Genomic DNA, 16332 nt, shown 5'->3' with positions numbered 1-16332 from the left:
TCAAAACAAAATCCAAAGTGGATCCAATCGTACATCCCTCCGCTCACTTTGCAGGAACCCTGACATTATAATCAAACCCGCCGACAAGGAAGGTGCCGTGGTAGTCTGGCACGCTGACCTCTACCGGGCAGAGGCCAGGCAACAACTCTCAGACACCTTCTCCTACTTATCCTTGGACCACGATCCCGCAGACGAGCACCAATACTTAATCTCAAACACCATTACTGATTTCATCACTTCTGGCTGTTTGCCATCCACAACCTATGTCCAAGATACGTCATATGCCCTTCGTCTCTTTAATGACTTCCGCTTTCCAAGCCCCCACTCGCTCATCTTTACAATGGACGTTCAGTTACTCTACACCTCCATCCCCCTCAAGGAAGGACTTAAAGCCCTCCGTTTCTTCCTCTACTGCAGAACCATCCAATTTCCCTCTACTAACACTCAACCCGGCCTAGTGGACCTGGTCCTCAACCTCTCCTTTGACTCCTCCCACTTCCTCCAAGTCCAAGGCGTAGCTATGGGCATCCGCATGCGTCCCAGCTATGCCTGCCTCTTTGTAGGGTAAGTTGAACAATTCTTGTTCTTTGGCATACACTGGCTCTATCTCCGAACTTTATCTCCATTCCATTGATGACTGAATCAGTGCTACCTCGTGCACAACTCATGGACTTCAACAACGTCACCACCAATTTTCATCCTGCACTCAAATTTACTCGGACCATCTCCGACACCTCCCTCCACTTTCTTGATCCCATTCTCCATCACAAGAAATAGACTATTGATTGATGTCTATTACAAACCCAATGGCTTCCACAACTAACTCGACTATACTTTCCCACCCTGCTTCCTGCAAAGACTCTATCCCCTACTCCCAATTGCTCAGTCTACGCCACATCTGCGCTCAAGCTGAGGTGTTCCATACTAGAACATCCGAGATGTCCTCAATTAGTTCAGAAGCTCAGCAGTCAGGTCTCCCTTCAAGTAGAAACAGGGCAGTAGTGTTGTGATGCACTCTATCAGACTTGTACAAAAGTCTAAGTTGAGCTCCAGTTTTGATGGTTTGGGAAGAAATGGTAGTGTATGAATAGTAACTATAGGCATTCACTGTATGCCTGCAAATCATCAAGCACACAAATATGATTAGCTCATTGTGAAATCTGGTCCCATTTCAAAATTAGCTCAATTTCAAAAGAAAACAATTGAACATGGTCTGCACTGGATTAAAGAGATTTTGCACATAGAAAATAGGAAATAATAAATTGAATTTCTAAGTCATAATGTTTCAACTTTTAAACCAAATTAAATATATTTCCTCCTATCTTTTCCATTGTCCACCCCAATGAAACAAAATCAAAATCAAAATAATTATTTACTCTTATTGATTGATTAGTATCTAACAAAAAGTTATTTTTAAAAGAGCAAAATTGCAGTTAGAGAAAGATCACTTCTATTCAAACATAGTTCAAATAATGTGACAGGTTAATTTTCCTCTGTATTTGTGAAGTTCCATATTTAGCGTAATTTCAGTTAAATTCAGCCTTATTTATTTTACTGAAGTAAAACAAAAAAGCAAATCACCATATGGTCATAAGGTCAGAAGTAATAGGAGCAGAATTAGGCTATTCGGCTTATCAAGTCTACTCCGCCATTCAATCATGGCTGATCTATCTCTCCCTCCGAACCCCATTCTCCTGCCTTCTCCCCATAATCCCTGACACTAATCAAGAATATGGCTTAAAATGATATGATAATTACAGGCAGATGTATTACCAAGTATTAATGATTTCCATAGCTCTAAACCATATTTACAATGAAAACACCAAAATTAAATAAACGATCCATTTAAATGCATTATCAACATCAAGGTGATCTTCTCCCACCAGACTCGAGGAAGTCAGTAGGTTAAATATAGAGCAGAGCCTTATGTAGACCAGAACAACATGGCCGGTGCTGCAGAGTTGGACAGTTGTAAAAGCTCTAGGAAGCTGGCGACAATTTGAACAATATGGCAAGTTGACAGAAGAAATCACCAATTAAAGAAATTGCCTGCCTTACACACACAGGATTCCCAACTGGGAGGATTTATAATTACTTGTGGTTCAAAAATCCATGTGAAAATTGCACTGTGTATTCAAAAGAGATAGATGTTATAATCTCGCAATTGTGTACATCAGATCATGTTAGTCAATTTTGGCTCAGGTATCAAGGGTTTTTAGTTTACTGTCTATTTAGTGCAAGGAGCTTTTCTTGCTCCTTACTTATGAGTACATTAAAATTCTAAGACAACTAAAATAGTCCCCATGAGGCAATTTTATTCTCCTGCTTGCATGAGGCGGTGATTTTTATGTTCAGGAATTTTTTTTCAATCTACATGTAGGTTGCCCGACCCCAAAACAGACAAAACTCAGCATCTTTGGAAATCAGGTATGGCAGGCAATTAGAGTATTCGGGCGGGACAAAGTGACAACCGACCCCAAATAATTCTTCCACGCGAGGCAGAGGTTCACGTGCAGCTCTTCTAACCTCATCTGCGGCAGTTGCCCTTCCCAATGTGGCCTCCTTTACAATTGCTAATCGGAGTGTAAACTCCACGACTGTATCGTTAAACACGTGCTCAGTCCTCCAGGTCACACCTCTTTTATCCTTATTTTGCACCTTTTGTCTTTTCAGCTCTGTCCAACCATCTTACTACCAACCCCTCTTTCACCTGTATCCACTATCACTATCACTCTTCCGCTCCCTGTCAGAACATTCAATCCCGTCACTCTGGAAATCCTCAACCATCTGTCTTGTAACCAAAAAGAGCAATCCCACCTGTGACAATGATTACTGGCCTGTGGCATTAACAAATTTGGTCATGCAAGGCTTTGAAAGGCTTATTCTTTCCCAGCTTCAGGAGGAGGTCAGTATGCATGCTGACCCTTTTCAGTTTGCATACAAACGGCACAGGGGTGTGGATGACGCTGTACTAACGCTGCTGCACGGCGCCTATACACATCTTGAGAAGCTCAAATCATTCATTAGACTGGTCTTTGTGGACTTCTCTAGCGCCTTTAACTCCATGCAACCTCACCTGATGGGACGAAAACTGCTTCAGATGGATGTCAACCCACACCAGATCCTCTGGATTCTCTCATTCTTGACAGATAGACACCAGAGGGTCCGAGTCAACGGTCACCTCAGTTCATCCAAGACAGTCTCCACAGGAGCCCCACAAGGCTCTGTAATCTCACCGGTTCTGTACACACTATACACAAACGACTACAGGAGCAATAACCCGGGTATAACATACATTAAATACTTTGATGACACTGTGATCATGGACACCACCAACTCACAGGGACAGCTATCGTCTGAGATGGACATTTTTGCAGAACTGCCTTGACCTCAATACCTCCAAAACAAAGGAGTTGGTTGTTGACTTCCGTAAAGGTCCTTCCATCACCCCCACTCTGTTAGTCAACAACCAGCCAATAGAAAGGATCGAGTCATACAGTCACCTTGGGACAATAATTGATCACAAACTCACCTTCCAACTAAACAGTGAAACTATCTTTTCTAAGTGTCAGCAGCGCCTCTTTTTCCTGAGGAAACTCCGCAGAATTCAGGTTCACCAGTCAGTCCTGACGGCGTTTTACAAATGTTTCATTGGATCAGTGATAACCTTCAATATGTCAGCCTGGTTTGGGTCACTATCCAACATCCATCGCAACCCACTAAACAAAATCATATCAATGAGAGTAAAATAATCGGACTGGAGCAGGAACGACCGATCAGTATTTACAATAGAAGGACTAAACTAAAAGGAACAAAAATAGCCTCAGACACCACTCACTCACTGCACAGCCAATACAGTCTTCTACCCTCAGGCCAGAGATACAGGTCACTCACATTCAGGACTAAGAGAGCCATGTCGAGTTTTGTGCCTGCATCCATTAGACTCATAAATAGTTGATCTATTTATTTATTCATTTATATATACATTTTTAACATTCTTTTAATGTTTTTATTGCCTATTCTTCATGTATTGTGCTCTGCAAGTTTTACCTACTGACCACTGTTGGACTGCTGGTATGTGATGTGTATGATATATGGTGTTGTGTTGCTGGGTATGTGAACAGGCCCTTTAAGGGAACAACAGCAACTGAACAATTTGCAGCAGTGTCGAGCGCCAATCCGCTGCCTGAGCCACTGGTTCACAAACAAGCAGTAACTCCACAGGGCAAAACAGGGAACAAGGATAAGGCAGGAGCTCTCTGAGAAATGCCGGCAGTTTGCATCAGGCCGTCCGCTGTCCACATCAGCCAAGCTTTCCTTCGCTTGCCAAGCCGGGCAAAATGACTCAGCTTTTAAGTTGCCCGGCGGGACTTTAGGCGCCCATTGGCACCTGGGCAACCGTTAATTTCAAGCTCTGAATAGATTACTCTGCACCAAGATGTTCTAATCTGCTTCCATTTTCCCACTTCTCATCCTAGACACTGTACCTTTTTAGTTTGAATTTCATTACATATGACAACCACAAGAAATGAATTGAGAGGGAAAGAAATACAATACCACTCTTCAGTCAATCATTAAAACAGGCATATAAATATTATAATTATCTGCTGTTTACTATATTCTTTGTTATGAGCATTCGGCCACCTCTGAGCAAATCGAAAAAGATTGGATTCCAAGGTGGTAATATGGAATATCTGGTAAACTTATGCAAGATAGCACAGCAGAGAATATAATTCAGGCTGACAGCTGGGTTAACTGTGAGTTGATGTTTCAAAGCCTGGATTAACTAGTAAATCTCATACAGGGACCGGTATGTGAGTATGTCCCTTGGATTGTCAGCTGAAGTCAGTTATAAAACAAAGTCCAATCTGCTTCTCACAATACCTCAACTTGCAAGGAACACTGTTTCTCCATATTAACAAAAGCTTCAGTCATTTACATTTGTAAAATTATTTCCAGGAGATCATTGACAATTTCACACTAACAAAAAAGATAAGTAATTGCGTAGAAGCCTATTTGTTTTCTGTTACAAAGTAACTGTTTCGATAACAAATATGAAAAATCTCATTGGTGAGGAGACCCTATATAACTAATTTGATTTGAAATACGAAAATTATGGGCATTAAGTTAGAATAAGTTCTGATTTCACTGATAGTACAGGTGCACAACCTTTTATCCGAAAGCCTTGGGACCAGACACTTTTCGTAATTCGGAATTTTTCGGCTTTCGGAATGGAAGATTTTTAGCGTAGATTTTAACGGCTGGCTCAGTGATTGAGTGCTCGGCTCATATCCGCAAGGTCGCGAATTTGCGCCTCGATCCCGGCAGTTACTCGATCGCGAGTTTGAGTCTTCAATGTAGTTTTTTCTTGCAGAATAGGAGAGAATAGGGAGGGTTAGGCTGGGATCATTCTCTGCGAGATGATCTTAGTGCGGGAGACAAGTGTAGGAGAGGTGTACTGACTGTGTGGGCAGAACTTTGGAAGTGATTGCCCACCATTCTCAAAAGCCGCTGTGTCTCCCTGTCCCTGGGATAGCAGGGGGCGATCAAACAGCACAATACCCCCCTCCCCCTCCAACTCCAGAGGAATCCGCTCCCCGATGGGCCGCTACGGCGACAAGTGGCAGTTCGCCCACAGCCCGAGCTGCACCACCCCAAGAACAAGACGTACCTTGCACACCATCAGCTTCTGCCCCTACGGGGAGCGTGTTCCTCTGGAGTTGGAGCGGGGCTGGGCTGGAGTTGCTGATCTGGGATCTCCGTGCTTGCAGTGGGCCTGGGGGTCGGTGCCCCGTTGGTCCTGACGTCTCCGGTGACTGGCACTGACCTGCTGGCATCGCCGAAGTGAAGACAGTGCAAAGCCCCCGCGCCGGTGCAATGGGCGGGGAGCTGGAGAGGGGAGGGAAGGGGTCACACACATGGCCGGGATCGTGAGTCTTGCGTGGGAACTTTTTAACTCAGCGGGCAGGCAGTAGCAGATTGTCGCTCCCTTCAGTTTCACCCCACCTACACCCCTCTGCTTCCCGGCCATGTGTGTGACCCCTTCCCTCCCCTCTCCAGCTCCCCGCCCATTGCAACAGCGCGGGGGTTTGCACTGTCTTCACGTCGGCGATGCCAGCAGGTCAGTGCCAGTCACCGGAGACGTGACTTTTTAACTCAGCGGGCAGGCAGCAGCAGATTGTCGCTCCCTTCAGTTTCACCCCACCTACACCCCTCTGCTTCCCGGCCATGTGTGTGACCCCTTCCCTCCCCTCTCCAGCTCCCCGCCCATTGCACCGGCGCGGGGGCTTTGCACTGTCTTCACGTCGGCGATGCCAGCAGGTCAGTGCCAGTCACCGGAGACGTGACTTTTTAACTCAGCGGGCAGGCAGCAGCATATTGTCAATTATTAACCCTCCCGCGCAATATACCCTCACCTTCTCTTTTATGAATGGGGATTTAGTTCCCCTTTCTTCGAGGACCGACCGGAGGTTCTGCTGTCACCTCTGCGGGCCGCCCTCGGTGAACGTCTTCAAGGACCTTTCTTCAAGGACCGAAAAAATGTCCGCTATTCGGAGCTTTCCGTTATTTGGAATTTCGGATAAAAGGTTGTGCACCTGTACTTGCCTCTGTGGTTCATAAACACAAATGTTTGGACATCTGCAGTAAATCATGCAAATTATACCTTCCGCAGATCACTGTTATACGGCAATCAAGAACGCATATCGCTTTGTTCCCCGAGCGGGTCTGGGTCTCTCTGATCATTGTCTTGTTCACCTTATTCCGACCTACAGGCAGAAACTAAAAGCTGCTCAGCTTGTGGTCAGAACAACAAAAGGGTGGACAAGCGAGGGCATTGACAACCTACAATCCTGCTTTGACTGCACGGATTGGAATGTGTTCAGGGAAGCAACCACAAGCCTCGATGAGTATACGGACACTGTATCATCATATGTCAGCTTTTGCGAGGACAGTTGCATTCCAACTAAGAAACGGACATGGTTCAACAACATCAAGCCCTGGTTCATTGCAGAACTCAGACAGCTCCGACGGTCTAAAGAGGAGGCCTACAGGAGCGGGGATGTAGACCTCTTCAGGCAGGCCAAGTACAAGCTGAGAAGAGGAATCAGAGCTGCCAAGGAAAGGTACTCTGAGAAGTCGAGGAGCAAGTTCTCAGCTAGTGACTCTTCATCAGTTTGGAAGGGCTTGCTAGAAATTACCAGCTACAAGAGGAAAGCCCCCTGCTCTTTGGACAATCGTCAGCTGACGAACAACCTGAATGAGTTTTACAGCAGGTTTGAAAATCAGAAACGTAACCCTGGTACCCCCTCCCCAACCAACACAGCCAGACCTTCCCATTCACCACTTCACATCTACTTAAGGCAAGACTCCAGTATGAAAAAACTGGACCATTTCCCACCCCAACCAACACTTCACACCCACTCACAGCCCAACCTCAGTCTGCAAAGACTGTGCCTTTCTACACCCACCCCCCTCCAATGACCAATTCACACCCAATCATCCACACCCTCTGTGCTGCACAACATAACTTATCCAATATCAACAATAAAAATAGAGGAGGTGGAGAGGCTTTTCAGAGGACAAAAGAGCCGGAAATCTCCAGGACCTGACAATGTTTCCCCCTCTACTCTTAAGCTCTGTGCCAAAATGCTGGCACCGGTCTATACAGACATTTTTAACCAGTCCCTGCAAACATGTACTGACCCTGCCTGCTTCAAAGTCGCCACTATTGTCCCTGTACCCAAAAAGCCAAGGATTACGTGTCTTAATAACTGCAGGCCTGTCGCACTGACCTCTGTAGTCATGAAGACACTCGAAAGGCTTGTGCTGGTCAAGCTGAAAAAATATCACAAACTACCTGCTGGACCCTCTGCAGTTTGCATATATAGATCTGTAGATGATGCGGTCAACCTGGGCCAATAGATCTGTGGATGATGCGGTCAACCTGGGCCTGCACTTCATCCTGCAGCACCTAGACCGCCAGGGGACCTATGTGAGGATCCTGTTTGTTGATTTTAGCTCTGCATTCAACACCATTGTGCCAGAGCTACTACACTCCAAACTTTCCGAGTTGACTGTGCCTGAATCCCTCTGTCAGTGGATCACCAGCTTCCTGACAGACAGGAAGCAGCATGTGAGGCTGGGAAAGCACATCTCGGACCTGCAAACACTCAGCATAGGAGCATCGCAAGGCTGCGTACTCTCTCCTCTCCTCTACTCTCTCTACACCAAGGACTGCACCTCCACAGACACCTCTGTCAAGCTTCTCAAGTTTGCGGACGACACAACCCTGATTGGACTGATCCAGGATGGGGAGAAATCTGCCTACAAACAGGAAGTGTCACAGCTGGCGTCCTGGTGCCGTAGCAACAACCTAAAGCTCAATACTCTTAAGACAGTGGAATTGATTGTAGACTTTAGGAGAGCTCCCCCTCCCCTCACCCCACTCACCATCAACAACACCACAGTCACATCTGTGGAGTCTTTTAAGTTCCTGGGAACCATCATCACCAAGGACCTTAAGTGGGGGGCTACCATCGACTCCACAGTCAAAAAGGCACAACAGAGGATGTACTTCCTGCGGCAGCTGAGGAAGCACAATCTGCCACAGGCAATGATGGTCCAATTCTACACGGCCATCGTAGAATCTGTTCTCACCTTCTCCATCATGGTCTGGTTTGGCTCAGACACCAAGCACGACACCTGGAGGCTGCAGCGAATCGTCCGATCAGCAGAGAAGATTATTGGCTGCACCCTTCCCTCCATTGATGAACTGTACACGGCAACGGCCAGGAAGCGAATGGGCAAGATCATCTCTGACCCCTCTCACCCTGGCCACAAACTCTTTGAATCACTTCCCTCTGGAAGGCGACTCCGGACTGTCAAAGCTGCCACAGCCAGACATAAAAACTGTTTTTATCCACGAGTAGTTGCTCTACTCAACAGCCAAAAATCTGTAGCCTCCCTTTGATCTGTTATTTTGTTGGTTCATATGCTTGATCAATGGTGTTTTATCATTAATGTTTTATTATTATTAATGTTTAGTGTTTTCTGAGTCATTCGTAACTGTCACTGTATGTCATGTTGTTACTTGTGGGTGGAGCACCAAGGCAAATTCCTTGTATGTGAATACATGGCCAATAAACGTACTTACTTACAAATGTTTGGACATCTGCAGTAAATCATGCAAATTAGAACTCCCGCCTCTAAAACAGGTGCCGATCTGACCCTCATTGCGACTTCTGAGAGCAACTCGTTAACTGGAGCCCGGACTGCCTGTGCAAGAAATGCAAGTTTCGCTGTAAATATAATTTAAGTTTCTAGCAGCCCATGATGCTCTCGATACATGGAAGGGGTATAATTAGTCGACAGTGGTGTATGTTGTATCGTTATTACGTGACCTTTGGTGGTCCGGCGAAACGGATAACCCAGCAAGGCTTTAGAACCAAGAGTGCAAAAAAAAAACTATAAATAAATAGACAGTGGTGGACCTATACTTCTATCAAGTCTCCCCTCAACTTCTAGTATTCCAGATAAAACAATCCAAGTCCCTCTTCCTGTATCTGAAACCCTCTAATCCAGAGGGCATTTGAGTAAACCTCCTCAGTACCCTCCCCAAAGTTTCCACATCATTCCTATAATGGGGTAACCAGAACTGCACACAATACTCCAAATGTGGCCTAAGCAAAGTCAAATAGAACTACATTATGGCTTTTTGACTTGTACTAAATGCCCCTGGCAATTAAGTCAAGCATACAATATGCCTTCTTTGCCATCCTATCTATTTGTGCTGCCACCTTTAGTGAGCGATGAACTTGGACTCCAAAATCCCTCTGAACAAATGAATAAGATTATTGGCCAAGTATTCACATACAAGGAATTTGCCTTGTTGCTCCGCCCGCAAATGACAACAACATAGTGACAGTTTGGAATGACATATAAAATATTAAACATTAATAAAACACTATTGATTAAACATGTGATTATAATAACATCAATGCTGATCTTGCCATTAACTGTATAAACTGTATATGAGGTATAAGCTGTTTTAACTGTTTATAGGACAACCCTCTCATAGCAGAAATTAGCTTTGTGAATTTCCTTTGAATTGTCTTCGATGCTTCAATAAGACAATACATTCTAATCAAAATCACAATGATCTCCCGATTGTGATCAAAGGAAAGATTTCCTGAACCCTTTCACTGTCATCAGCCTATGACACATCTGACCATAACATCTTTCTCCAGTGCCTCTTCTTCACTATCCAGTCGAAATGGAACTGTGTGACTGTAGCCCAATCTTATCTGTCAAGTTAAGGGATAGGAATTTCAAGTAATTTAGTGTTCAAGTAGTCCAAACATCTTGAATACTCCATCTAACTGCAAAGCAATATTATAAATGTAAAATCTCTTTCAAATACCATAATATAAATGTGGCATATAATCAAACAATAGGTTGAGTAGGTAACATTCAGTTTCAGGTAAATGATCATCAATCACTCAGCCACAAAGCGTGCATCACTGCTGAACCAAAGCACTTGACACCTGGAATTAATCACTTTTAATCATTCAGTTGCAGCCCCTAGAAAATTGCTCAGCAAACAGAAACCTACCATTTGCTTTTATGATGTTATGCCCATTTAGGTTGTAATCATTTTCAAGTCTCGTGTGCTATAAAATGCATCATGTACTTAACCACAAAATTAGTGCTAATCACCGAGGACACAAGTACTCAAATCCATCTCAAATTTAGTCATAGTCTGTTGTGGTTTCTCTACCCACTCCTATTTTTCCCACTCCTTTATTCTTCAAACAAAATGACTTTTCTCCCTACTCATCTAAACATGGCCACTCAATGAAATAAATTACAAGCAAGGCAGAATGCTCTTGCTCTCCAAGCTCCATCTCAAAAACATCTCTCAACCCTTAAATATCTTCTGACTCCCTTTACGCATTCAGCATTGAACATTATATTCTTTTAATTAATTATTAGGAAGATAATTTTTGTCTTAAGGAAGATAAAGATTTAGTCTCCATAATTAACTTCATTTTCTAGTCTAGCTATAGACGTTTCCGTTTTCCTATCTGTTTGCAAACCTGGCATCTCTTTTCACGTGTAGCACAGCCATTTAAACTTCTAACACATATTCTTTACTTAACAAAGATGCAAATGTTATTATCTCACATCCTTTAACTGAAACTCTAATCCATACCTAGTTTTCAATGTTTCAATTGTCTCTTAAGTGGCCTCACACATGCCCTTCATCAAGCTGAGACCATCTAAGCTCCACGGTCCATATCTTAGCAACAAATCTAATTCACCCATTACATCGGTGCTATATTAAGCTAACATTAAAAATCTCATCAAGGATTTCAAAAAACTTAATAATCTTTCCTCTTTCCAGTTCAGAACCCTCTTCCAGGCCTACAGAATTCCAGAATATCTGACGTATTACATTTCCCCAAATTGTAGGATGTAGATCCAGCCATTTGGCCACAATTGAAGTCAGAAGATATCTTAAATACAAGGAACTGCAGATGTTGGCTTACAAAAAAGGTGTTGGAGTAACTCAGCAGGTCATGCAGCATTTCTGGAGAACATGTAAACTTGGCATCTCTTTTCACCTGTAGCTGAGGCTTCTAATTGAGCTGAATTATTCCAGTACTTTGTGTCTATATCTAACCGTTGTTCCTTTAGATATTCAAGATTATACTAGAAAAGCTCAAATTCTCACATCTGTCACATCATTCGGAAATGGAAGCCTTTGCAAAGAAAGATGCTGATTTGTACTATACAGATAGAGATTACTTTAGAGGATAAGCTATTTTTCTTCCTGTTCACACAGGGATCGCAATGAAATATACAATCAATTTAAAGATCTTCACCAACACTACTCTGAACTAATCTCTCAACAAACTTCAGATTCAATCAGCTTTTGCAGGGACATAGTCCCAAAAAATCTCTAAAACGTGTCTCTTAGCTGTGAATTACACTACAGTGCTGCCACTACTTATACTAGTCAAGGGAATGGAACCAATTGTTTCAATGCAAAATGTTTTCTATCTTGGTGCTTTATCATTATTTGTCACCTATACACCTACTGGGAATTTATAGCAGCTTTGCAGCAGCTTCTTGCACACAATATGTTTCATAAAACACTGGGCACGGAGGAAAACCCGATGTTGTCACTTCACAAAGAAACAGCTCATATAGAAAGGTATTTTGACAATATGTTACTCTAAGTGTTAAGAAGAAAGATTGTCAATTTTTTTCCAGGTCAATAATCTCTATGTTCAAAAATATTCTCAACCGGTCTCACAGCAGCGGGAGACATAGAAAACAGATACTGCCTGACTTGCTGGATATTTCCATCCTTTTGAGTTTCTCTTCCAAATTTGAATAAGTTCTTGGCACTTTAGTTTGCTTTACAACTTGATGGATTTTGCAGTTTGTCATAAACCAATTTTAATAAATGCTTTATGTCAGTACTATTCTGCCAATTTTGATCTCAAATGAATTGCTTTCTGCTCATTTGTACAATAATTTTTAATTATTACTTACTACAGCAATGCAGAATATTGTTCACTTTGTTTTCTTTAAAAAGCCATCAATTTAGTCCATCTTCTCTATGTTGGGTCTCGCACCAATCCATCAATCCCATTCATCTATTTATATACGTGTGATTTATCCACTTGCAAATATATATAAACTTTCCAAACTATCCCTATCTTGCGACACCCTACACTTTACAGTGGCCAATTAAAACCTACCAACAAGCATACATTTGGAAGGTGGATAGAATCTTAAGCCCCTGTCCCACTTACGTGTCCTTGGCACGCTAATTACGCGACCTCGTGATCGCGTAGAGGGGCAATGGTCCCGCGCAAGTCGTGCGCGACTTCATGTGTCCGCACAGCCGTCTGGAGCTGGTGTCGTCATTTGAAGATGGACACAAAATGCTTGAGTAACTCAGCGGGACCGGCAGCATCTCTGGAGGGAAGCAATGGGTGATGTTTCGGGTCGAGACCCTTCTTCAGTTTGAAAGAAGGGTCTTGACCCGAAACGTCATCCATTCCTTCTCTCCAGAGATGCTGCCGGTCCCACTGAGTTACTCCAGAATTTTGTGTCTATCTTAAATTTTCTTGGCCCCGCTCTGGGAGTAGAAGTGGGGGCGGTTCTGGACCGCAACGGCCGTGAGCCCCAGGCCGAGTTCGGCGACCATTTGCCTGCTTCTGCTGCTGTTGGAGGTGAGATGTTGCGTCGCGCCAGGATCTTGGGCCTGTCCCACTTTGGCCGTCAGTTACGCGACAGGCCAGTGGCGCGCGAAGAATTTGTTTGCTACAAAAGTTCGGAGTGCTGCGCGATATCGCGCACAACTCCATACTCCTCCGCGCTTCTCAGTGGGACCGGCCCCATGCAGCCACACGATGCTCGTGCACCTCAACACGATGACGAGGTCGCATAATTTGCGTGCCAAGGACACGTAAGTGGGACAGGGCCTTAAAGCATCCATTAAAAACCCACCGTCTCGCATCCAGTACCCAAGGTCAGGATGATCATTAAAGAAGCACTATGCTACCTTACCACCCCCCCCCCCCCACCCCACATACATCCAGAACCATTCCATGATACAATTTAGTGCGTGCCTTGCTATGCTGTGTATAAGTGCATGTAGCCTTATCCAATACCAAAAGTGAAAGTGATACATTGAAGTAAGCATCTCTGGTTAGAGGGAAGGTCCATCCTGTAAATTATACTGCTTGGTAGGCATCATGTGCTTTAGCTTAACAGTTCCCTAAATTGATTGCTCTTACCATCATTTCCCATTGGATTTGCTGCAATCTTCTCATCAATAACAAATGTCTTTGATTATTACATTTATTTTGTACATCTATCCTGGCCAGAAGCATTTCTTCTCTGCCAACTAAAGTAAATTAAGGTGCCACTTCTAACCATCACTTTCCCCATGATGAATTTCACACCTCTCTATTTATTGAGCCATTTATTGATTTAACGTTATTTGTTCCACTGCTGTGATCTCCAATTCTATACATATACACCCATCTTTATGGCATCTATGTTTCAAAATGTTGAACGCAACCTTTTAAAGATTAATAAAAGCCAACTTCAACACCTACCCCGCAAAAAATGATTTTCAGTTCCAAAACCTGGAAGATTACACCACGTCTTATTTTTAAGAATGAAGAAACAATACCCAATGAAGCCTGATTCTATCATGTCTTAAACCTGAACATTTAAGAGTTGCACTAGCATGATAGTATGTTTGTGAGTGACAATGACAGGCATACGTTGAAATATGGCTGAATTTCAAGTATCTTTGCATGAGGATTTCCATCGCTTGCAGGAGTGGGACAACAAATCCATCACCCCCTAACAAAATCACTTCAGTAAATATCCACATGAATTCCCAAGTCTAATGCAAAACACAGTGGTGATTAAAGTCATATTTTATTGTAGGAAAAAATGATTTATAATGGTATAAAGCTAAAACAAAAGTTTTACATTTCTAAACCATTCAGTTTTGTGGACATTCTGTCTTAAACCAATATTTGTTCCAAATTATAAATAATTCTAGTTCAATAATTCAGTGACTTTACTGGAGCTTTACCATTAGTCAGGTATGCTTATTTGGTCAGCCTAGAATCTATCGCAACAAGGAATATTTTCAGGGATAGATGCAATATATACAGTACACATCAGGCAGCTAAAATTCTATACAAATATACAAAAATACTTGATGTATGATATTGTAATTTCTCACACATTTACAAATATTTCCATAATCTCAACTAATTTTCTAATTATCCTGCACATATACGGAGCACATTGCAATGAACATATGAAGGTTCTCAAATCATTTAAGAATAAAACTGAAATAAATCAGTTTTAATTTGTTCATAGTTATTCCTCACTCTAGTTTAAAAGTCTTTACTACCAAAGTAGATCAGAAAAAAACCAATTACCATCAACTCATCTACAATTCTTTAAATTGACAACAATCTAGGACATCTGAATACCACAATTATGTCGGGTCACTTATCTAATTGACAATATTCACTCCCTAATGGGTTGTGATTTATAATTGTATAATACAAAATATTATGGTATTATGGTTTTCTGAATTATTCTTACCTCTATCAGATGCGGAGTTGGATTGAAGCCACACAAGTTGCACACTTGGACTTTGCATTCAGTGCAGTTGTTAAAGTTGGGGGACTGACCTGATCCCACGTTCAGTTCTGTTTTACATAGTGGGCACAATACTTTGGGCTTGGCTACTTTCTGTTGAATAACCGACTCTGGTTTTCCTTGTTTAAATGAAGAGACATCTCCAGTTTTAATTTGAATTCCTGGAATCGAACCCTGTAACTTTGAACTTATTTCTGTGCTTTGATCACTGAAAACTATTTTTGAAGCCTGCTTAGCTGATGACCCTTTGGCGGGTGATTGTTGACTTGGTGGAGTCTGTTCTGGCTGTGTGGATATTAGATTTGTAGCCTGGTTTAAAAGTGAAGTTCCAAACCCAAAGAGTTTACCAGTTATGCCCTCCTGGTCTTGGGGTATACTGGTGGGGCCAGCTTGTGTTCTTGCCGGTGAGCCATCTGCTGTTTTCCTCTGTTCTGCAACGGGAGGCTTAGTTTGCTGACTCTGACCGATAGGCCGGGCTGCCTCTGTTTGGCCAACAGGCTTTGGTTGACCATGAAGGTGTGGTTGAGATTGATCAGGTGCTGACCCTCGCTGCTCACTCTGACTCGGTTGAATCTTGGTCTCAGGTCTGCTCTGCACATCAGATGGCACTTTTGGAAGTTCCCTTTTTACCGGAGTGGTCCTTCCTTTTTGGGGGATATGATCTGATTGAGACTGCCTCAGCACATTTGCTTGTGGTTCTGCTTTGGGCTGGTGTGATGGAGAGGGTAGCTGCTGATGACTCTTGGAGCGTGGTGCAGTCGTCATGTCCATTCCCAGTGCTCTCTGCATCTGACAGTTTAAGCACAACCATTCTTCTACCTATAAAATAAATTCATGTTTCGTTAGACCATCTGAAATAATAGTGAAACTTTTGTATTGTAAAAGCACTGTAAATGTAACTATATGGAGCAGTTCCTTCAGTTTCAACTCACTCAATAGAGGAAATTTGGCCATAATACAGCTGAGTTCCATGTTCATTGTTAAATAATGCTTTTAACAATCGCCTGGGTTATGTCCAAATTTCCTCTGTTGAATGAATGCAAACTGAAGAAACTGCTCCACTTCAAGTAGAACTCTAATCCATTTGCGCAACCAGTGCTTCTGTACCATTTCATTCAAGGG

At 43.0% G+C, this 16332-nt stretch overlaps 1 protein-coding gene across 1 annotated transcript in view; it reads right to left on the bottom strand.

The window, feature by feature from the left end:
• Positions 1-16332, bottom strand: part of bsn (bassoon presynaptic cytomatrix protein) — a 322179-nt gene that overhangs the window by 254562 nt on the left and 51285 nt on the right. Inside the window, exon 3 of the mRNA XM_033036746.1 lies at positions 15154-16029. Coding sequence (XP_032892637.1) covers positions 15154-16029 — 876 coding nt within the window. The remainder of the gene's footprint in view (positions 1-15153; positions 16030-16332) is intronic.

Source organism: Amblyraja radiata, chromosome 18 (assembly GCF_010909765.2).
Source record: "Amblyraja radiata isolate CabotCenter1 chromosome 18, sAmbRad1.1.pri, whole genome shotgun sequence".
Lineage (NCBI taxonomy): Eukaryota > Metazoa > Chordata > Chondrichthyes > Rajiformes > Rajidae > Amblyraja > Amblyraja radiata.
The sequence above is the reverse complement of the archived record's forward strand: the minus strand, read 5'-3'. Positions and strand labels throughout refer to the sequence as shown.